Source organism: Loxodonta africana, chromosome 4, assembly GCF_030014295.1.
Source record: "Loxodonta africana isolate mLoxAfr1 chromosome 4, mLoxAfr1.hap2, whole genome shotgun sequence".
In the NCBI taxonomy this organism is placed as follows: domain Eukaryota; kingdom Metazoa; phylum Chordata; class Mammalia; order Proboscidea; family Elephantidae; genus Loxodonta; species Loxodonta africana.
The window spans coordinates 140,484,172-140,503,981 of record NC_087345.1 but is presented as its reverse complement, the minus strand read 5'-3'; the positions used below and the strand labels follow the sequence as shown (position 1 = coordinate 140,503,981).

General features: G+C 50.6%; 1 protein-coding gene across 1 annotated transcript; it reads right to left on the bottom strand.

Annotated features, from left to right (window-relative positions):
* Window positions 1-10,832: 10,832 nt before the first annotated feature.
* On the bottom strand, window positions 10,833-19,411 carry LRTM2 (leucine rich repeats and transmembrane domains 2). The gene is made up of 3 exons (XM_023548989.2): window positions 19,116-19,411; window positions 15,819-16,409; window positions 10,833-12,977 (listed from the first exon to the last, which is right to left on the bottom strand). The coding sequence occupies exons 1-3, from the start codon at window positions 19,204-19,206 to the stop codon at window positions 12,523-12,525; spliced, it is 1,137 nt and encodes a 378-aa protein (XP_023404757.2). The 5' UTR covers window positions 19,207-19,411; the 3' UTR covers window positions 10,833-12,522.
* Between the last annotated feature and the right edge of the window lie 399 nt (window positions 19,412-19,810).

Genomic DNA, 19,810 nt, shown 5'->3' with positions numbered 1-19,810 from the left:
CTCACCCATCCACCTTGCGGATTATCCACAGTAACTTTTTTAATCCCCCACTAGCTTCTCCCTCCCTCCCACTGGGCTTCTGGACCAACACTCCCTTCTGTCTACTGGTGTGTGTTCAGGGAATGCAGAACCATAATTAGTAAAGCTGCTCAAAAAAAGAAAACTCATAACGCATCCTAAAACCTCGAGGCAGTGATTTTTGAAGTAACCGTTTTGGGGAATCTATTCCCCTCTCTTCTCTTAGGGCAGTGATAGAGTCGGCTATACAATTTCCTCGCTCAGACATTGCAATGAGCTGGACAAAAAGAGATCAGGCTACATCCAAAAGCAATAAACCCTGCAGGCAGAGGAGCTTACATACAAATAGGAAGTATTCCTTCACATACAGACTCCAAGCCTCTACTAGCTACTAATGTGGCGTCATTTGCAGCATCATTCTGATTCTAGAAAAGGCCGGAATTGCTAGCAAACATTTTCTGGGCAGTACCAATTTAGGGGCTAATAGTTTCAAACTGGGGGCAGCGTCGTTCCGTGGTAGAATTCTCCCCTTCCATGCCGGAGACCCCGGTTGATTCCCAGTCCATGCACCCCATGTGTAGCCACCACCCATCTGCCAGTGGAGGCTCGCGTGTTTCTACGATGCTGAACAGGTTTTAGCGGGGCTTCCAGACTAAGTCGGACTAGGAAGAAAGCGCCTGGTGATGTAGTTACAAAAATCAGTCACTAAAAACGTTCTGGATCACAATGGTGTAATCCTGTTGTGCATGGAGTTGCCATTGGTTGGGACCCAGTCCACAACAGCTAACAACAACAACATTTTCAAGCTATCTGCCACTCTGCAAAAGCACTATGAGGAATCACCGTTGGCCTAGCCAAGATGACTTGGTATGAAAAAAGGAAAAAGGAGTGAGTAGATCCCAGATTTGGGGAAAGGTACCAAATCTCTCTCCTTGCAGGAAGTTCCTGACTCCTGAAGACGAGGCCAGCATATTCACCATGGACCACTTCCCTCTGTGGTACCGCCAGGCTGCTGAGCAGCCAGCTGGCAGCTTTGTCTTCAATCTTCACTCAGCAGAGGCACCAGGTAATTGATACACCTGTGCTCCAGGGCAGGGGCCAAGATTGGGGTGCCCCCGCCTCTGTACCTTTGGTGGAAGACAGTAAAGAGATACGGGAGAGAATGCCCAGATCCCCTGGGTTTCCCTTCCTACCTTCCCTCCCAACACACTTTAGTCACTTGAAAAGATCATTCATGCCCTGACTATGGGGCTGATCTTTTTACTCCCTAGCCAGCAGTCAAAGTTGGCATTTAAAATTCCAGCACGAAATTAAGGAAAGATATTTGACCAAAAAGTCAAAAGAGTTGGATTCTAGCCCAAGTACCAGATATAAAGAGGACTAGAAGAGTTGATCTCTAAGATTCATCTGTCTCTAAAAATCTGAGTTTCTTGGAAAGTTCCTTAAATCGGATGAGACTAACCCAGGGAGCTGCCGTGCCTCTGGAGTCCGCAAGGCCACCATGGCTTCTCCTAAACAGAAAGAGGCAACCTGTTCTCCACTCCCTTAAGAGTCTCCCAGGGCCAGCAACACTTCCCCCAAACTGCCCTGAGAAACTTCTCGGTCAATAGAGCCCCTCACAGCTGGCCGGAAGAGCGAGTGTACAGACAGAGAGTGGCTGGCTCTAAGGGTATGAGAAAAGGCAGCCACGGCTGGGCCTCCACCAACCAAGGCACCAGAACCCTCCAAAGACAAGGACCAGGAAGATTTTCAGAGCAGGCAGGCACCCAACTCCAACCCCCAGCTCCCACTCTGGAAAACGGCCAACGGGATAAAAAAAAAAAAAAAAAAGACCACCAAGAAAATCATAAAATAGCACCAAAAGGGACCTTTAAGCCCCTTTGGCCTTACCCTTTTGATTTACACATGGAGGGACTGAGGCCCTGAGGAGATTGTCCAGGGGCCCATAAGTCTCAGGCAGAGGAAACCTTACACCGGTGGGGAGGGGGACGCTAATCCAGGCCACAGTAGACACAGAAGGCCTAGAAATTATTCACATCACGGTCGGAGGGAGACGAGTAGGAGGTAGAGTGAGAAGCAGTAGGGATGTTTGAAACAAAAGGGCGAAGCTGGGGAGTCAACTTGGAACAAGGTGTTGTACTTTTCCAAGTAGCCCTGGTGGTGCAATGGTTAAGCACTCTGCAAAAGTTTGGCAATTCAAACCCACCTAGCAGCTCTGTGGAAGAAAGACCTGATAATCTGCTTCTGTAAAGATTACAACCTAGAAAACACCATGGAGGCAGTTCTACTCTGTAACGTGGGGTCGCTATGAGTCAGAATTGACTCAACGACACCCAACAACAACTTCTCCAAAGATGCCCTTCCACCAAAACCCACATCAAGGCTCCTGAGAAGAAAATGCCCTGGGGGTGACCTCTGGGGAGGCCCGGGTGCCAAGGAGAAGGTGATCTGATGAAAGGGATTCCCTCTGTGCCCTCCAGACGCCTACTTCGCCTTGTGCTTATACCCATCTCTGCCATCCTGTGCTTGTCCCCACCCCCCAGGATACTGATACCTAACACCATGCTGTTTAAAACATGATCTTGTCTATAATGCACTCATCTGCACAGCCCCATGAGACAGGTGCTGTTGTTATTCCTCACTTTACACAGAGAGGAACCAAGTTGCAGAGATGTTCCATGACCTGCCCAGGATCACCCGTGTAGGGAGCCGCAGAGCCAGGCTAGGACCCAGATCTGCTACCACCAAATCCATGCTCTTCACTACACTGAATCCTCCCTGGCCAGCACCATCTGGAGCAGCACAAAGGGCTCCCCTAAGAGGGGCACCCCACAGCATCCTGGGGAGGGTCCCTGGGGTAAGGCCCCAGCCCCTACACCCCAGCCCCTGGCGATGGGCCCCCTCCTCACTGTATTGTCCCTGGAACTGTGCCTGCTGGCTGCTGGGGGAGCTTTTTGTGGTGGTGAGGTAGGAGGGCGGGTGGGTGGGGAACTGAGCCACAAGGAGAAGAGAGGGAAGCTGGCAACCCAAAAAGGGGGACTGTTGAGTAGGGAGGTGGGAGCTCGCTCTCTTTTCACACCCTCGCTTACTTGCTTAGCTCATGCACACGCTTGGAGACACGTGGCCACCTCTGCACACTCCCATCTACCCAAAAAGAAAGAAAGCAACGATACTTTCATTTTAATGGGGAAAACCTGAGGAGGTGGAGAAGGGGAGGAGCTGGTGCCAGGGTGAGTGGAGGCTTCCCTCTGCCTCTCCAGGCTGACACTGTTGCCCTTTGCCTGTGGCCTGGTGGGCTGAGCTCTGCCCACACCGAGCTGCCTTTTGCAGTCAGTGCCTGAGAAACCTGCCAGCGCATGGCAGAGTCTCACCAATGCCCAGGTGTCACAGGACTATTACTGCCCCCTCTACAGCCCACCTCTTCCAGGGCAGCCCCTGGGGAGTGCCCCACCAGCTCTTGATTGCCAGCTTATTCACTCCAGGCGGGGGCGCTAGGTAGCCTCTGTGACCCAGGTGCTGAAATTCCTGCTGTCCCCAGAGAATGCATCCTTAGGGCCTGCACATCCTCACTTGGGTGTTTCCTATAAGCCTGTGCTGGCTGGAGCACACATACAACAGAAGATCTGCCCAGAGACTAGGCTGCGGGGCCTAGGGAATCCTACAGGGGTCAGCCACAACAGTGCCTTCTAGATGCTTGAATCTAGAGGCAAAGTGAGGAAGCTGACTTCTGTGTCTATTGTGTCCCCTTACTGCTTTGATCGTGACAAATTCCTAAAATAAAGAACAACCTTATACATGGAAGTTCCTAGTATCAAAGTGTAATTTTAGATTTCCGTGAGATATTTGATTTCATCAAAGTGTGATGGATAATCTTAGCAATATAGCCAGTTGCCATCTAGTCGACTCCCACTCATGGCAACCTCATGTGTGTCAGAGTTGAACTGTGTTCCACAGGGTTCTCAATGGCTGTGATCTTTCAGAATTAGATCTCCAGGCCTGTCTCACAAGGCATCTTTGGGTGGATGGAACCTCCAGTCTTCCAGGAAGCATGGCCAAGCCCATTAACAGTTTGCCTCACCCAGGGACTCCAGCAATATAACAGACACCAGAAACCAGTAATTTAGTCCTGTTACAACTGACTCTATTGTAGGATCAATCTCTGCACAAGACTCTCATGACTTGTTTGTTTTGGACAACATTTGATATAAAGACATTCCAACAAAATATGATATCACATGGCACAATTTGGCTCCTGGCCTGCGATATTTAGTAACAAAGTTTGCCTGTAGACAAGAGTGCTTCGAAAAGCTAGTCCGGGTCCATGGACTGGTGAAAATTAGGAAGTCCAAGGTCATGCGCTAGCCTACACCACCTCAGAACCAGAGAGGCTCTGTTTTAACGTGGGGCTGAAGCCGTCCTCTAAATTCTGCACCTAATGCAGTGGTAGTTCAGTGACAGAATTCTTTCCTGCCATGGGGGAGACCCGGGTTGGAGACCTGGGTTCAATTCCTGGGTGAGGCACCTCACGCACAGCCACCACCTGTTCATCAGTGGAGGCTTTCATGCTGCTATGATGCTGAACAGACTTCAGGGGAAGCTCCCAGCCTAACACAAACTAGGAAGAAAGGCCTGGCGATACACTTCCAAAAACCAGCCAGTGAAAACCCTATGGATCACAACAGCCCTATCCTGTTATACATGGGGTCACCATGAATCAGGGGCCAACTCGATGGCAGCTAACAGCAACAACAACGATGACCAATTCTTCTAAAAGTAGTGGAAAAGGCGACTCAAGACAAGCCTTCTTGCCCTTCAGAGACTGGCAGGATGTCACAGGAGTGTAGGAACCAACTGTGAAGCAAGAAGAAGACCTTGGAGGGTAGTGGTGTGGTTCTGGTGGGTTGGCCCCACCAACAACCAGAATTTATGGAATGCCACGGATATGTCAGACACCGTTCAGCCTTCTGTGACAATCTGAACCTTCCAGATGAGTATGTGGCATCTGGCTTCCTGAGCAGGACTGTCAGTGCCACCTAATGAGTCATGCTTACTGAGAAAGGGCAGCCCAGGATCACGCACCACCACACCCTGGAACACAGCCTGTCCACCACCCAAAGACTCATTTGATGCAACAAAAGTCTTGTGGAGAAGACACGTGCAGGGAGGATGGGTCAGAGCAGGATCCTAAGCTGATGCTGCCTATAGTTCAAGTGGGCAGCAGCGACCAGAGACAGGCTCGAAGAAATACTGACAGGCTGCCCTCGAACAGAGTGAAAATCACGGTGTCATAGTGATAGTCACGTACCGCATTGTTCATGTACTTTCTGGGAAGTTCAGGTCTGCACAAAAAGGCAGGCAGCATCTACCCTTAGGAGGTACTCCCTAAAGACCGGTGGTGATAGGAATCGGCCCACCACAGCTTCCCAAACACACCTACCATCATTTAATGATGGTCTTAGTCTGGTACTTACATTCCAACTCATGGTGACCCCATGTGTGTCAGAGTAGAACTGCACTCCATAGTGTTTTCAATGGCTGATTTTTCAGCCTCTCTTCTGAGGCTTTTCTGGATAGACTCGAACCTAGCACATTAACTGTTTTCTATTCCAAGAAAGAGTTAAGGCTTGGTCTACCCCAACCATTCCCTCTTCCCCAGGCACTGAGAAAGTGACTTGGCACTTTCTATTTCTCCAGAAAGTCCAGGCGAGGCAGCAGTTGTAACGGCAAGCACAGCTGTAGCCATGACAGTGGACAAGAAGACAGCCATTGCTGCAGGTAGGAGCTGCCCTTTGGTGCCCCTGAGGCCAGGGAGGTTGTAAGTCAAGGTCAACAATAAGGCACACAGTAATTGCAGGAGGACCCCAGGTAATCGTCTACAGGGGCCACAGTTCTCCCTCAGTAAACTTTCTCAGTAGAACCTTCCTGTATCATTTAGTCTATAAAACCATAAACTTAGATCTAAAATAATTGATGAAGTGAGTACAATGAAGCCCAGAGAGATGAAGCGATCTGGTCAACGTCACACGGAACAGAGACTGCAACCCAGACCTCCTTCCCTCTGCTGTTACTTTTCTATTGTCCCAGGTGGGCTCTAGTATCTCACTGAGAAGAGAGCCTGGCTTGTGACCCAAATCCGAAAAGTAAGAGCTGAATCTCTGAGCTCAGTACGTGCCGGATGCCATGTTAACTGCTTCCCATGCTCTTCCCCATTTAATCCTCATGGTACGCAGTGATGCCAATACTTTCTGGCTCTATATCACAGATGAAGAAACCAAGAAACAAAAACTTTATGCTCCCGAAGTCCCACAACTAATAATTAATGAAGCTCAAATTTGAACACAGGTAATTTCTTTTTAAAGCCCAGGTTCACTATCCTCTGCTGCAATTTGCCACAACACGTGACGCAGGAACGCAATGAGAACCCAATGACCTCACAGGCTTTCCCCTAACTTTGTTGTTTCTTGGTGCCAAGAAAGTCCTTGGTGTCTCTGCCTAGCGGTCTGAGAATCATCAGGCCTGTGTGCTTTAGCCCTCCTTATCCTGGTTTCAGCTTCTGTGACCTGGACCCAGCTATGTTTTGAAAATTGCCACGATCTAATGGGCATTTGAAAAAACCAAAAATCAGTTGCTGTCAAGTTGATTCCAACAACTCAGGGCGACCCGGTGTGTGTCAGAGTAGAAATGTGCTCCATATGGTTTTCTTTTTGTTTATTTTCTCTAGCTCTCTCTTTTCTTTCTTTTTTTTTTGTCTCCATAGAGTTTTCAATGGCTGATTTTTTGGAAATAAACTGCCAGGCCTCTCTTCCGAGGCACCTCTGGGTAGACTTGAACCTAGCTCACTAACCTTTTGTATCTCCTGTTGTGTTGTTTTGGGGTGCTGTCGAGTGGATTCTGACTCGCGTCGACCTCATGTGACACAGAAGTGCCCCGTAGGGTTTCCTGTAATATTTATGGAAGCAGATTGCCAGGTCTTTCTCCCGTGGAGTGGCTGATGGGTTTGAATGGCCAGTCTTTCAGCTAGCAGCTGAGCACTTAAGCACTGCAGCACCAAGGTTTCTTGCATCTCCTAGAGGCCTCCTAATGAGCATCCAAGCAGCATGGATCTGGTCACCAGGTACTATCTTGCACCCTAGGCCAGGTGGAAGGACTTACACAGCTGGAGCAAGATGGGACAGACAGTGCACCTCTCTTGCCAGGCTGTACTGAGGCAGAGGGGATGGAAGGAGCAAAATGGGGTCAGGCAGAGATGCTCCAGCCCTGTCTTTTTGCCTAAGAGAGGGCACAAGAGCCTTCCTGAGCCAGGCTCACCAGCCATTTCCCACCCCATGATCAGAGATGGGGAGAGGATGGCATGGCATGGCATGGCACAGCATTGCATGGCATTGTTCCCCAACTCTAGCTAGCAGCCACTTGCATTGCTGGTTGTCTTTAGGCCACACCCAGCTATAGCATTTAGAAGGGACTCTATGCTACCTGGCCACCTCTCTTTCCTTAATCATGGCATCTTAATTCCAGACTCATTTCCAGACCAGAATTTGACCCCAAACTTATCTCCCCAAAGACTGCCCTGTGGTCCCAGCTGAGTCTGGCCCTGCCCTGTGCCCTCCTTGACTTGAGCCTTTGCGCTCCTGTGCACCTGAAGGCAAAGAGCGCTGGGCCAAGGAAGGAGAGGGGACCACAGGGCCAGCTGCTGGCTGTGCACTCCTGTACTCTCCAATTATTTGATATCATTTTTAACTCAGCGCTGAATTAGAGCCGTGCAGGGTTGCCATAGAAACCGTGTTCTCGGTGCCTCGGGTTTAACCCCCTGCAGACAATTGCTCTTACACTCTGGGGTTCATAGATGTGATGGGTAAAAGATGAGGTGCTAGCGACCTCAGACTTCAATTTTTATTTTATCTTCTTTGTAACTTCCTGTCCCTGGCCTGTGGCTCAACCTCCCTGGTCCTGGGGCCACCTGGGGCCTATGGCTCAAGGCAGGGTGGGCAGCTTATTTGCTGTCCTGGCATTTTCATCTCTAGTAGTGCTGTGTGCAGGGGCAAGCACCAGGAAGGGACAAGCACGGTGTCTGCGATGGGTGGGCTGCATTTGTCATGTCTGTACCTGACCTGAGCAAAGGGAGAAGGTAGGAGAAGGGACTCAGACCAGCTACACCGGCCAGCTATGTGTCAGGCAAAGGTGTGTATAATGCCAGAAGCTCATACAGAAGGTCAGGTGAACGAGGAGGGACAATGTTAATCTCTAAACAGGTGATTTATCAATAGCTTATGCAAAGTTTCCAGAAATACAGCTTTTTGATCAGGACTCATTTTCAATTCTTCATGGCCTCCAGGCCCTAGTTAGAAATCTGGGCAAGCCTAACTGTGGTGCCACCATTACATACAGACTCTGCTTCCAGCTTGTCCTCCAGCTTGTGGGCCTCAGGTATGTCCTCTGATGCATACAGAGACCTTTGTGCTCAGGCCTGCTCTCTGGAACAGCCTGAGGTCTTGCCACCTTAGAGTTCTGTCCTACTTACAGGCCTCCCCTTCAAACCTTTGTGTATGCTCTTGGTTCACATTGGTTGTAAATACCGCAAAACTGAAACCAGACCTGTTGCTGTCAAATCAGTTTGACTCACAGCGACCCTATAGAACAGAGTAGGGCTGCCTCATAGGCTTTCCAAGGCTGTAAGCTTTACAGAAGCAAATTGCCACATCTTTCTCCCACAGAGCAGCTGGTGGGTTTGAACCACCCACCTTTTGGTTAACAGTCTAGCGCTTTAACCACCGCACCACCAGTGCTCCTGCGAGTGCCCCAGGAGCTATGAATTTGCATAACATATATATGTATTACAAAGACTGTGCAAGATTCGGTTCTCAGTTTCTGCGGTTCTCAGTTTCTGCAGCGGGGCTTGGGGGAGACTCCTCTTTCAAGGCTGCTGTTAGCTGTTAGGGCTAGAGGAGGACAACACCCCCTTGCTTAGCATCTCTTGGAATGTAAACAACCCAGGCCTGCTGTGGAGTCGAGCTGGTCCCCCAGGAGTGGAACCCTGACGGTTCACCTCTATCTGGGGTTTGCTCCTGGCTTGCTGGGTTGTTACCCAAAGGAAGGTTCCTGGGGAGGAGAAATCAGAACCACAGAAGCAAATTCAGTCTTGGTCTCTGAAGACTCATGAAGCGTGTAGCCCAGGCCCGGCCAGCCAGAGGCCAGTCCAGCCCTGGAGAAGGGTCACCGTACAAGCAGGTGACAGTGAGACTTGCCCTTCACTTGGGCTGGGAGCACACTAGCAAGTCCCAGAGGTCTTGCTGTCTCACTCCTTTCCTCTCCTCAGTCCCTACGCCAAGCCTCCTGTCCATGGAGTTCTGATTCCCCATCTGCTGAACCCCATAAAGGGATCATAGCTGTAAACCCAGAGGGTAGTTTGTCTGTCCCGCAAGTCAATCTTGAAAGTGCAAGCTGGTTAAGCCGAATGGAGCACCTCCATGTCAACAAACCCCATCAACCTCACCAAGGCTAAAAAAACCCAGTCAGCACAGAATGACTGCATGCCTTCTGACCACATGGGTCCATCTGGCCTCTCCGCCAGAGCGGATTCACGTCAAGTCATTGTGGTTGAGCACCCACCTCCAGGGCGCAGGGAGGTTACAGGTCCCTAGCCTCGCCTTCTTCACTCCACAGCCACTGTGCTGCCCAGTGAACCCCCCGAGCCTCAGGCATCTGTACTGTCAGGCTGGAGCGTGGCTGAATTTAAAATAGCCCTCCCAACTCTGCTGAGCCAGGAGCCTGCAGCGCTCAGCTATAGAACCTTGTTTTAATCCAGGACTCTGCCCCCCACTTCTCTCCCAGCTGTGCCCCAAGGTCAGGCCCCAGGCAGGAGTTACCCATCCGTCTTCTGGAGCTCTGTTCATCAGGGGATGTGGGGCAGCACTTTGTCCAGCTGCCTGGGGGAGGTAAGGGGCCAGGAATGATTCTGCCAGCACCTACATCCCCTCCCCCATCCCGATGACACCAGGAAGTACATAGGAAAATACAGTCTTTATTGGTCTTCTGAAACAACAAACCAGAAATATAATTTTGCCTTTAAAAATCTTCTGTCTCAGGCTGAAGATGCCACCATTGACAATGCCCGCCCCGCCACACTCCCTTTAGAAAATCCCCAGATCTCCTAACAGCCCACAAGCCCACCCACGAGCCGGAGAAGAAGGAAGACTGTGCCCCCAGCCCAGGGAGGCAGGTTATCATGATAAGCAGCAGGTGCCTGAGGCTCCCTCTGTCCAGCCCAGTTGGAGAACGACCTTCTCAAAGGCACCCTCCCCCTCCCGCCCAGCCCATCTCATCCCCCCGCCCCCCCTCCAGGAGAGTGAAAGGGAGGAAGCGTGCAAAGGAAGCTGAGCCAGCCCTGTCCTGCCTAACGCCTTCCTCAGACCCTTCACTTCAGGATTCTGGCTGGCTTCACCTCCAAGACTCTTTCCTGTCTTTGAGCCAGAAACCAGCCTGGTGCTCCCCTGGCCCCCTCTGAGCCCTGGGAAAGCCGGTGTCCAGCAGAGGGCAGACCTCGGTACTCATCCCACATCAGATTCACAAGGAGGAGGGAGGCTAACCAGTTACCAAATTGATTCCGACTCATGGCAACCCCATGTGTGCAGAGTAGAACTGATCCATAGGGTTTTCAAAGCTGTAACTTTTCAGAAGCAGGTCGCCAGACTTTTCTTCTGAGGCACCCCCAACCTTTCAGTTAGCAGCCTAACACATTAACCTTTTGCACCACCCACTTAAAAAAAAAAAAAAAAAGGTGCCATCAAGTCAATTCCAACTCATGGCAACCCCCGCTCCCTGCCCCGTGTGGCCGAAAACCCTGCATAGCCCTGTTCTCGCCCTCCTGCCTCCTCAGCTCTGTAAGCAAGTATCTCTGTCCCTTGGGTATGGGTGGGAGGGAAAGTACAGATAGGACCCTCTGGCCCACTCCCTGGTTTGGACCCCAGTCCAGGTGCAATTCAAAGGTTTGGGAGCCAGACTACGCAGACAAAACCTTCATCCCCAAGACACTCTTCCAGGTCTTCTGTACTTGGGAAAGGAAACCCCACGACTTCAGCCTGCAAACAAAATGTGGTAGTCCTTTCCCTGCACCTAGCGTCTGTTTGGGATATGTTGACAGGCAGTGAGCCTCAGCTTGGGTCACCATGCTCTCTGCCTGCCACCTGCTTCCCCAAAAGAGTGCCACCAACCACAGAACTTGGCTTAAGCCCAGGGTTCTCCCGTTCAGCCCGAAGTCACAGGTCCAAAGATGCTGAAGATGAAGGGGGTGAGAGAGACAGAGCAGTGGTTCTCAGGCTGCAGGCTATCAGAGTGGGATTGGTGGGTGTTCCCACGGGGCCTGGCAGTGATGGTGTACTTAGGCAGCACTGAAGAAACACCTAGTGGGATGTGGTTGGCTCACAGGAGGGAGGCTGCTGTCCACATATGCTGCAGCCGCAAGGCCTCTGGGCCGGTGTCCCTGGAAAACCCAGCAGGATAGGTGTGAGTGGGTTACCATGGTGATGGGCAGTCTCTCCAGCAGCACCACCCTGGCCCACTTTAGAGCATCTCAAAGGAATCCTTGTGTTATTGGTTTGGGTTTCCTCCCCGTTGAGAAGATTACAGTAAGCTAGAGGTTCTATGGTATCTAAGGGCTAGAGATGCATAGGGGAAAACGTGTCTCCACTAACCAAAGTACCCACAGCCTCTGCTTCCATGTGTGCACGTGCATGGGCACGTGTGCACTCACGAGTGTGTATGGGTGTGTGCATTTTTCTATGCATGTGATTATGCTGGTGATGCTAGGAGTTAGTATGAGAGTGACTTAGTGAGTCCAGCATCCGTGTGGTCTATAGCAGATATGGGGTTATATGGCATCAGCCAATGGAGTATGTCTAATCACAGCATTGTGTTTCTAAGTGCTGGGTCCAGATAACAGGGTTGGTGTGTTTGTACTTAGTACTAGCAATGGAAAGCTGGTACTTTCACACTGTAAGAAACTGAGGATATCTTTCTGGCTTAGAAGAGTGTCACAGAAGTCTCCTGGCCCCCATATCACTTTCCCCTCTACCCCCGAAATGCAGATGAGGTAGGGATGAGCAAGAGGTAGGGACAGTCACCTTACTGTGACTACACCCAGGGCAGGGAGGATGACATGGGAAGGCTCAGTCCAGAGGCCTCCTCTTGCACACACATCCTTCCTTCCCCGTGCTCAGAAGCTTTGGGAGATCCCCCAGATGTTCCAAAGAATTGGTGGCCCCGAGAGGGGCAACAGCAGGGGCCTTCAGCACAATGGTAGCTTCCAGGGAGACTTGGAGGAGCATTTGGTTCACGGAGACAGCCGTACTGTGGCTTGCTTTCTGGCGGGCTGAGTGGGGCGTGGAACTAGTAGTGGCAAGTGTCAGACCGAGTTAGGGACTGTGATGGAGGGAAGGGGCAGCCCTTGCTGGAGCAATCCCCAGTGTGTTCTCCCTGACCCTCCTACCTGGGCCACATGGGGGAGGGTTCTCATGCCACAGAAGAAATCTGCTTCTGTTCTTCATGCTCACCCTCTGGGTCCCCCATCAGAGGCTGGCGCTTCTTGAGCTCCCGGTGGTACTTGGCCATGAGGGAGGCATAGATGCAGCCATAGGCAGCGGCCACCACCATCATGATGCAGACTATGCCACAGACAACCCCAGCGATGATCACCGTGCCGATGGCTCGCCGCACACTAACTGGCCGGTACCTCTGCTTTTGGGGACAGGCTGTGCTGGGCTCTGGCTCGGGCTCAGCCCCTGGCTTGGGCTTAGCAGGTTCTAGGCTGGCCTTGGTGCAGGGTGGTCCAGGAACATCCAGCCCAGCTGAGCTATTCTGATCCTCCAGCTGGGAGCAGTAGTTGAACATTTCCATGGGGACCATGCGCATGTCCTTCCCCCTCAGCTCCTTGGGTAGGGTGCAGGCAAGCTGGTCCAAGCGCCCCCCTGTATCCAGGGAAGAAAAAAAGGAGAGGCTGATCAGGCCTCCAGAACCTGGAGTCCCTCTTTCCACCCCTGGGTCGCCAAAACGGAAGGCTCAGAAGGCATAGTTTCTATCAGCAATGCAGCCAATAAGGAATCATCATCTATTGCAGAGGAAGGGGGGAGGAAACTCACAGTTATTGAGCAATGTACCACGGTAGATAAGTTACATATTTCACATCATCTAACCCTTATAAAAGCCATGTAAAAGGTATCACCATTATTCCCATGATGTAGGTAAGCACATAAACATTTCCATCAAGGCTGCCCTCTCCAGAGTCAAACTGACTCACAGGATGTGAGGCAGGGCTAACACTGAAGGTGCTCAGGGAAGGGCTGTCAGTGCAATGAGAGAGCCAAGAGTCCCTGCCCAGACTACAGTTCTCTTCTTCTCTTTGCCTCTGAATCTGGCTGCTCATTGCCTGTCTGTGAATCTGGGGCACTGTCCTCAACACAGTAGCTTGTCTCTCCAGGATTCTTCTGTCTCACAAAAAAGGGATGGAAGCCAAAAGCCACTGCCACAGTCACTGACCTTCCACGCAGAACCTCTGGTTGCTGAAAAGTACCTCCTGGAGTAAGGAGGAAAAAGGTTAGACAAGGATGTTTCCTTTTCCTCCATAAGGGCAACCACTAGTCTCATCAGTGCCCCAACCATAGCACCTCTGAGTACAAAGGCTACGTGGGAGGGAATCCTGGAGACATGTGAGGGGCAAAGGAGAGGAAGCCAGTGCCGAGGTGAAGATATGGGCAATGATAGGTAGACAGGCTCTCCATGACACCTTCATGGTGATGGTGAAGCCAGGAATGACCATGGTGAGGTGCAGATGCTGAGCAGGGTAGGTTTGGAGAGGGATGTTAAAGACACATGATTTTCCCTCATTATTCTAAGGAGAATAATATGACTAGATGTCCCCTAGAAAGGGAAAGTTGGATTTTTGCCCACTTTCAGCTTCCAGTGAAATCTAGACCCAGGCAACAGACCACCTGCCAAATGGCCTTGGCTGCAGCCACTCCATCACTGACAGTTCCCTCTCTCAGCTCAGTTGCTGCAAACTTCACACAGTAGCTATCAATCTTCCTCCAGGATGCTGATGAAAATATCCCAGAATTTTTTTTGAAGGAGCACAAAGTTGAAAACAACCCTACTGTTTAAAAGGCCTAAAAACACATGTATTTGAACCCAAATTCACGTCCCATGCCCCTTTGTGCTGGTTATTCAGTTCCTGATGAGTCTATGAAAGGGCAAGGATGTTTCTTAAGGAAGAAACTTGACCTCTACTTCCCTGGAGCCACTGGCTGCCTGGATGACCCATAGCAAGTCTTCTATCCAGTAAACATGCATCCAGGGCCACCTTGGAAAAGGCACAGTGCTGGGTGTTGAGAGGGGTGCACCCCATTTTCCTGGTCAAAAGACCTGAGGTTGAATCCTGGCTATCTACCTTGTGCAATTTATCTAACTTATTTAATTACTTATGAATCTTGAATCTTAGTTGTCTTAGCTGTGACATAAGAATACTGATTATCTCAAGTAGCTCCAATAACGATTAAAGTAGATAATGCCCACAAAAAGATATTTCTAAACTGGAAACTATATAACAAATGCTGTTTTTTCCCTGTTCACAAAATGGGAGAAATTATCATTGTGGCTAACATTTGTGGGGGACTTTATAGTTCATAAAGTTGTTTTAATTAACTAACACATAAGAATATCATGAAAATAATTGAGATTGTGGCTTGATATGAAATGAAAGTAGTAAGACTGAAGAAAAGTATTAGCATTATTTTCACATAGTTTTAATACGGATTCATGAATTCAGAAAATGTTCATTGAGTATCTATTTTGTGCTGGGCATCAAATTGTGTTTTATTAAGTTCATTAGCAAATGCATAAATTTTACTGAGGGCTTACTTTGTGCTGGGTACTTTTCAAGACACTTGCCACGTGTTACCTCATTTAATCCTCACAGTGATCCTATGAGGTAGGCACTGTTATTCTCCCCCAATTTACAGACAAGGATGCTGTCGCAGAGAGAGCTTGACCAACTTTCTTAAGATCACACAGATAACAGGTGGCAGAGTCAAGATTCAAACCCAGTGCTGGCATTCTTAACCATGCCGACTTCTCTCCCCTCCTTTTCTGTTTCATCTGATCACCTCATAGGTCATTATAGAACTTTCCCAGGTTAAAGAAAGGAGTGAGGGAAAGAAAGTAAAACTAAGACCATTTGGCTTCTTCTTAAAAGCTTTGATAATGACATTCTTGGAAGAGGAAGTTGGGACCATCATCAAAATGAAAATTTGGTTTTATCTGTGTATTTAAATTATATTCCACCCTCCTGTAACTGTGGCTATTTAAGAGATAACTGTGTTATTCGGAAGAAGAGTGGGTTTTCCTCCTCCTTCCACCATGCCAGGGAAGCCCAGAGGTATATCTGGTGGGCTAAGGAGCCCAGAAAAATTATGTGTCTTTAACATCCCTCATTAAACCTACATAAGTGATATCAGGTTACAGTGAATTAGTCTTTCAAAGAAAGAAAAAGGGAGGCTGGAAGTGACACAGAGGAGAAAGAGGCGGAGGGAGGAGGGGCCCAGCTCTCAGCCTCTCTGCCTTGCTGATAGGAAGGTTAATGGCTCATCACTTAGAGGTGAAGCTTGTGATTCTTCTAGCCAACTGGTAGAGAGTCAGGACCATCCCCTTCTTTTCCTGACCTCATCCCTGGCTCAGAGCCCAGTCGCCAGGAAAAACGGTGGGACCTGGGGTGGTCTTCCCAACCTTCACTTCCAAGTGGGGCTGGCTCTGCTTACCTCGGTAGGAAAACCACTCCATCCAGTGCTTGAACTCACGCAGGTTACAGTCACACTCCCAGGGGTTATCCCCAACCTGCAACAGCTGCAGGCTCACAAGGGGTTCAAAGGTCAGCCGGTCCAGGTTTTGCAAGCGGTTGGAGCGAAGCGAGAGGGAGCGCAGGGCCGGAAGTCCATCGAAAAGGCCAGGGGGCAGCTGGGCCAGGCCGTTGATGGACAGGTCCAGGTGGCGGAGCAGGGGTGAGTGCTGTAGCAGGTCCCTGTCCAGGGTCCTGATGCTGTTATTGCGCAGCTGCAGCTCGGTCAGATTCGTCAAGTCCCCAAAAATGGAGCTGGGCAGCTGGTCCAGGAAATTGTTGGACAGGTCCAACCGTTGCAGGCTGGACAGGTTGGCAAAAGCCCAGCTCGGCAGGGCACTCAGCTTATTGTTCAAGAGCAAGAGGGTTCGGGTGGCAGCGGGCAAGTCTGGGGGCACCGTGGTGAGTCCTAGGCCACTGCAGTCCACCTCCAGGCTGCGACTGTCGCACTTACAGGAGAAAGGACAGGGGGGAAGGGCCTCCACAGCATACAGGGTGATCCAGCAGGTGATCCCTGGGGAGGGGTGCAGACAGGTAGAAAGAAAGCAACAAGCCGGGGGTTACCACCTCCTACTTCTATTTCCTCCTTTCTGGCTCACAGCATAATGGCTCTTGGCTTTATCTCCTTTTGGCATAAGCCGCAATCAGTGCACAAATATTTATTGACCAAATAAAAAGATAATTAAGAAATCCAAAGCCACTTCAATATTAATGGACATCACATGGCATCACCAGGAGTCCTAGTCTCGCAGCACATCTGGCAAAGGAATGCCTTCAGTGAAGCATGATGCTGCAGACTCCCAGGCCTGAGCCCAGAGGACAAGGCATGAGGGTCCACAGGGATACCTCAGCTCATGGGACCTCCCAATGTAAATGTCCTTGGGAGCCTGGGTCCCACTGACACTATAGATGTTGACAGAATAAAGGATATAAGGATATCAAAAAAACCTGCTGCCACTGTCCTCTCCCAGGGTCACTGCCTGGAGAAAGATCCTCTTTCCAAAAGAAAATAGCCATGCTTTTTTTTTTTTAATGGTTCATTCTCCTTTGCACCAGCCCCTACCCCAAACTCCCAGCCTCACTAGACTAGGACAGCCTCCTACAGCTGTCAAATTTGCATGAACCCCAGATGCAAGATGGGGCCAGTAACTTAGTGTAAAGATCAGGAGCCCAAGCCCACCTACGGGCCCCACTCTGGACAGCACTGTGGGAATGACAAGGATAAGATACACAATTTCACTTCAACATTGAAGAGTACTTGAGGTAAGGGGTCACTGGAAATCATGCGGCCCAGGAAAAGTTTCATATTTATTCATATCCTAAAGCCACCCATGCCCTTAGCCTGAGCTCCTATTCTCAATGGCTGCAGGGCAGCATTTCTGCATAACAGGTCAACTAACAGTGTTTCTCTCCTGGCCCCATCTTTTGCACAATACCCCTCTGAGTAGCAAACATGAGGTCCACCCTGTAAAAGGGCTGGAGAAGTGACCCTCAGAGAGTAATCACAACAGAGCTGCTAATTCCATTGTTGAATAGCCCTTTCAAAACCCTCCTTAACTGTCCTCCTAAGCATCAGAGAAGCCTGTTCACTGTGAACAGGAAAAGGAATGAGCTCAAGATAGTGCAACTCCACCAGGTCAGCAGGCCAAGGTCAGCCCCACCAAACCCAGAGGAAAGACCCCAACTGGAGGGGTAGCAGAGAGGTTCAGACCCCAGATCACTGTCCAGCTTGCTCCACCCAGGGAGCCAACAACCAGACCTGGGTGCCTGGAAGGGACAGTCTTGAGTCTCTGCTTTGGTAGGTGTCTGGTGTCCCAAAGGGAAGGGCTTGAAGGGACAGGAGAATCAATGATAGCTGAGAGACACACTGCAAAGCTGACACCTAAGCCCCTTTGTTCTTGGTGGGAAATGGGCACAGTCATGGTAATGGAAGCCAATTGGAGATCCTCCCTGGCCATCTGGGGTCACCTACTGCGATCTCTCACCTTCTCAACCCTCTGAGCCTACCTGCAGCCAGGTCAGCTTGCCCCACACTACGCCTTATGCCATTTGAAAATCAACATTCTTCAGGCTTTACTTTCCTCGGAAAGAAATCCAACCTCCCTACCTTCCCTCTCAAAGGGATCAACATAACTAGATGCCCTCCCTCAAAAGAACTGGAAACAGGCAAGAAGAAAGCATTTTGGAAAGAGTAACTCCTTGTCTTCTCCCCTGGAAATCCAGGGTGCAGAACAACTCTGGTGACAATAAAACATAATCCTATACTGCGAGGTGTTGAATGATTCTAGAATGAGGTTGAAAGGGGATCTGAGTTGCTCAGGGATCAGCCAGGCTCACATGGTGAATAATTCAGGCTGCCAATATTGTGGAGCAGCTGGATCATTGGCCATGATGAGGGGAGAAGTCAGGCAGAATAAAGTCCCTCAGGACCATTTCTTACTTCTTACCTTGTAGCCTTGGGCAAACCAGCCCTCATTGACCTTTTCCTTTACTTCATGTAAAGAGAATTCTCAGGGCTTTTTCCACCCCCAACAACTCGCAAGGTTTGCCTGCATTAACATTTACTCCTCTTAATGAGAAATGGAAGGCCTCGGTTTCCCCATGTACAGAATGAGGGGTTGGAATAGGTCCCTAAAACCCCTTCCAGCACCACATTCCAAAGCTCCACTAGTTCCTTCCATTTTTGAGTTGGGAAGACTGAGGCATAAAGAGCCTAAGAGAGGTCTCCAAGTTCCCCCAGCTAATGGCCACGGCAGGACAAGAGAGCAGCTCCCCATGAGAGCAACAGTGCTTGGCATGAGCTGTACACCAGTGAGGGGCAGGGACAGAGAGCTTCCCTCTGCTCTAGCCAGTCTGTTAAACACATTCTGGACAAGCTCAGATACCACCTCGTCTATTTAAAACTCAGGAAGTCAAAGCATGAGGAAGGAATTAGCAGGACCAACCTAGGGAGATAGGACCAACTGCCACGGCCTCACAGTCCTGGTCTAACCACTAAAGCTCATGGCAACAATTCTTTCTTTGGCTGCCATGGATGCCAGTACCGTGGGCAGGATGGTAGAGGGTCAATCCTGGTTTCCCAGAGCAAGGCCTTGGGCATTCCAGAAACACCTACCATAGCCATCCCTGCAGCTCCAGATTCAGCATCCACACCATGCTGAGCACCACCACCCCACCCTTCTTGCCCAGTGCCCTGCTTCTGTGGCTGTGGCATACTCACAGGAGATCTGCCTCCACTGCAGGACAAGCCTGGTCCTCTGCTCGGGGCCACTGCCCGAGGCCAGCATGGTGCTGAGTCCCACGGCTCTCATGGCCCTGGACCTCCAGGGAGAGGGGAGCCCCTGGTGCGCGTGGCCTGTTAGTCCTGGGAGAGAGAGCAGGCTGAGAAGCAGGCAGGGGAGGTCTTCTTCCAACCCAGGGGTTAGGAAGAGGACCGAGGTGTCTTTTTACACTCCTTATAGTTCCCTCTCCTGTTTTGCTCAGTTATGATTTCCTGGGGGGAAAGAAGGGGGAGGAACAAGGGGAGCAGAGAGATAGAGAAGCAGGAAGCCTTCTGCCCCTCTCAGGTGATCTGGCGTGGGGGCAGGGGGCAAGGGCATCTGCCAAGAGCCTGCAAGTCTGTGGCACTGTGCTGAGCTTTAGGCTGTAGGACCCAGGCATTGTCCCCACCCCCATCCTCTCCCTGCCTCTTCTTATTGCCTGTCTGGTGTCACAGGTGAGAGATGGAAGGACATCTCTCTTAGGTAGCAGAGTGTGGCCACAGGCACCAGCTAGCACCTGGCCCCTCACACCACTCCCGGGCCCCACTGCTCCTCTTACCATGGGCCCTGAGGAGGCAGTGATGGGGCCCTCCTTGGGGTCTGCAGGGCAGCCGCTGGTTGGCCCCCTGGCTCCGCCTCCACTGTCGGCTTGGAG

Bases quoted from the DNA above. Each gene is read 5' to 3' on its own strand.
- LRTM2 (XM_023548989.2), bottom strand. From the start codon at position 19,206: ATGAGAGCCGTGGGACTCAGCACCATGCTGGCCTCGGGCAGTGGCCCC. The intron at 16,410-19,115 runs GTGAGTATGCCA...ACCCCTCCCCAG, and splicing joins GCAGTGGAGGCAGATCTCCT to GGATCACCTGCTGGATCACC. The intron at 12,978-15,818 runs GTAAGCAGAGCC...CCCTGGATACAG, and splicing joins GGAGTGGTTTTCCTACCGAG to GGGGGCGCTTGGACCAGCTT.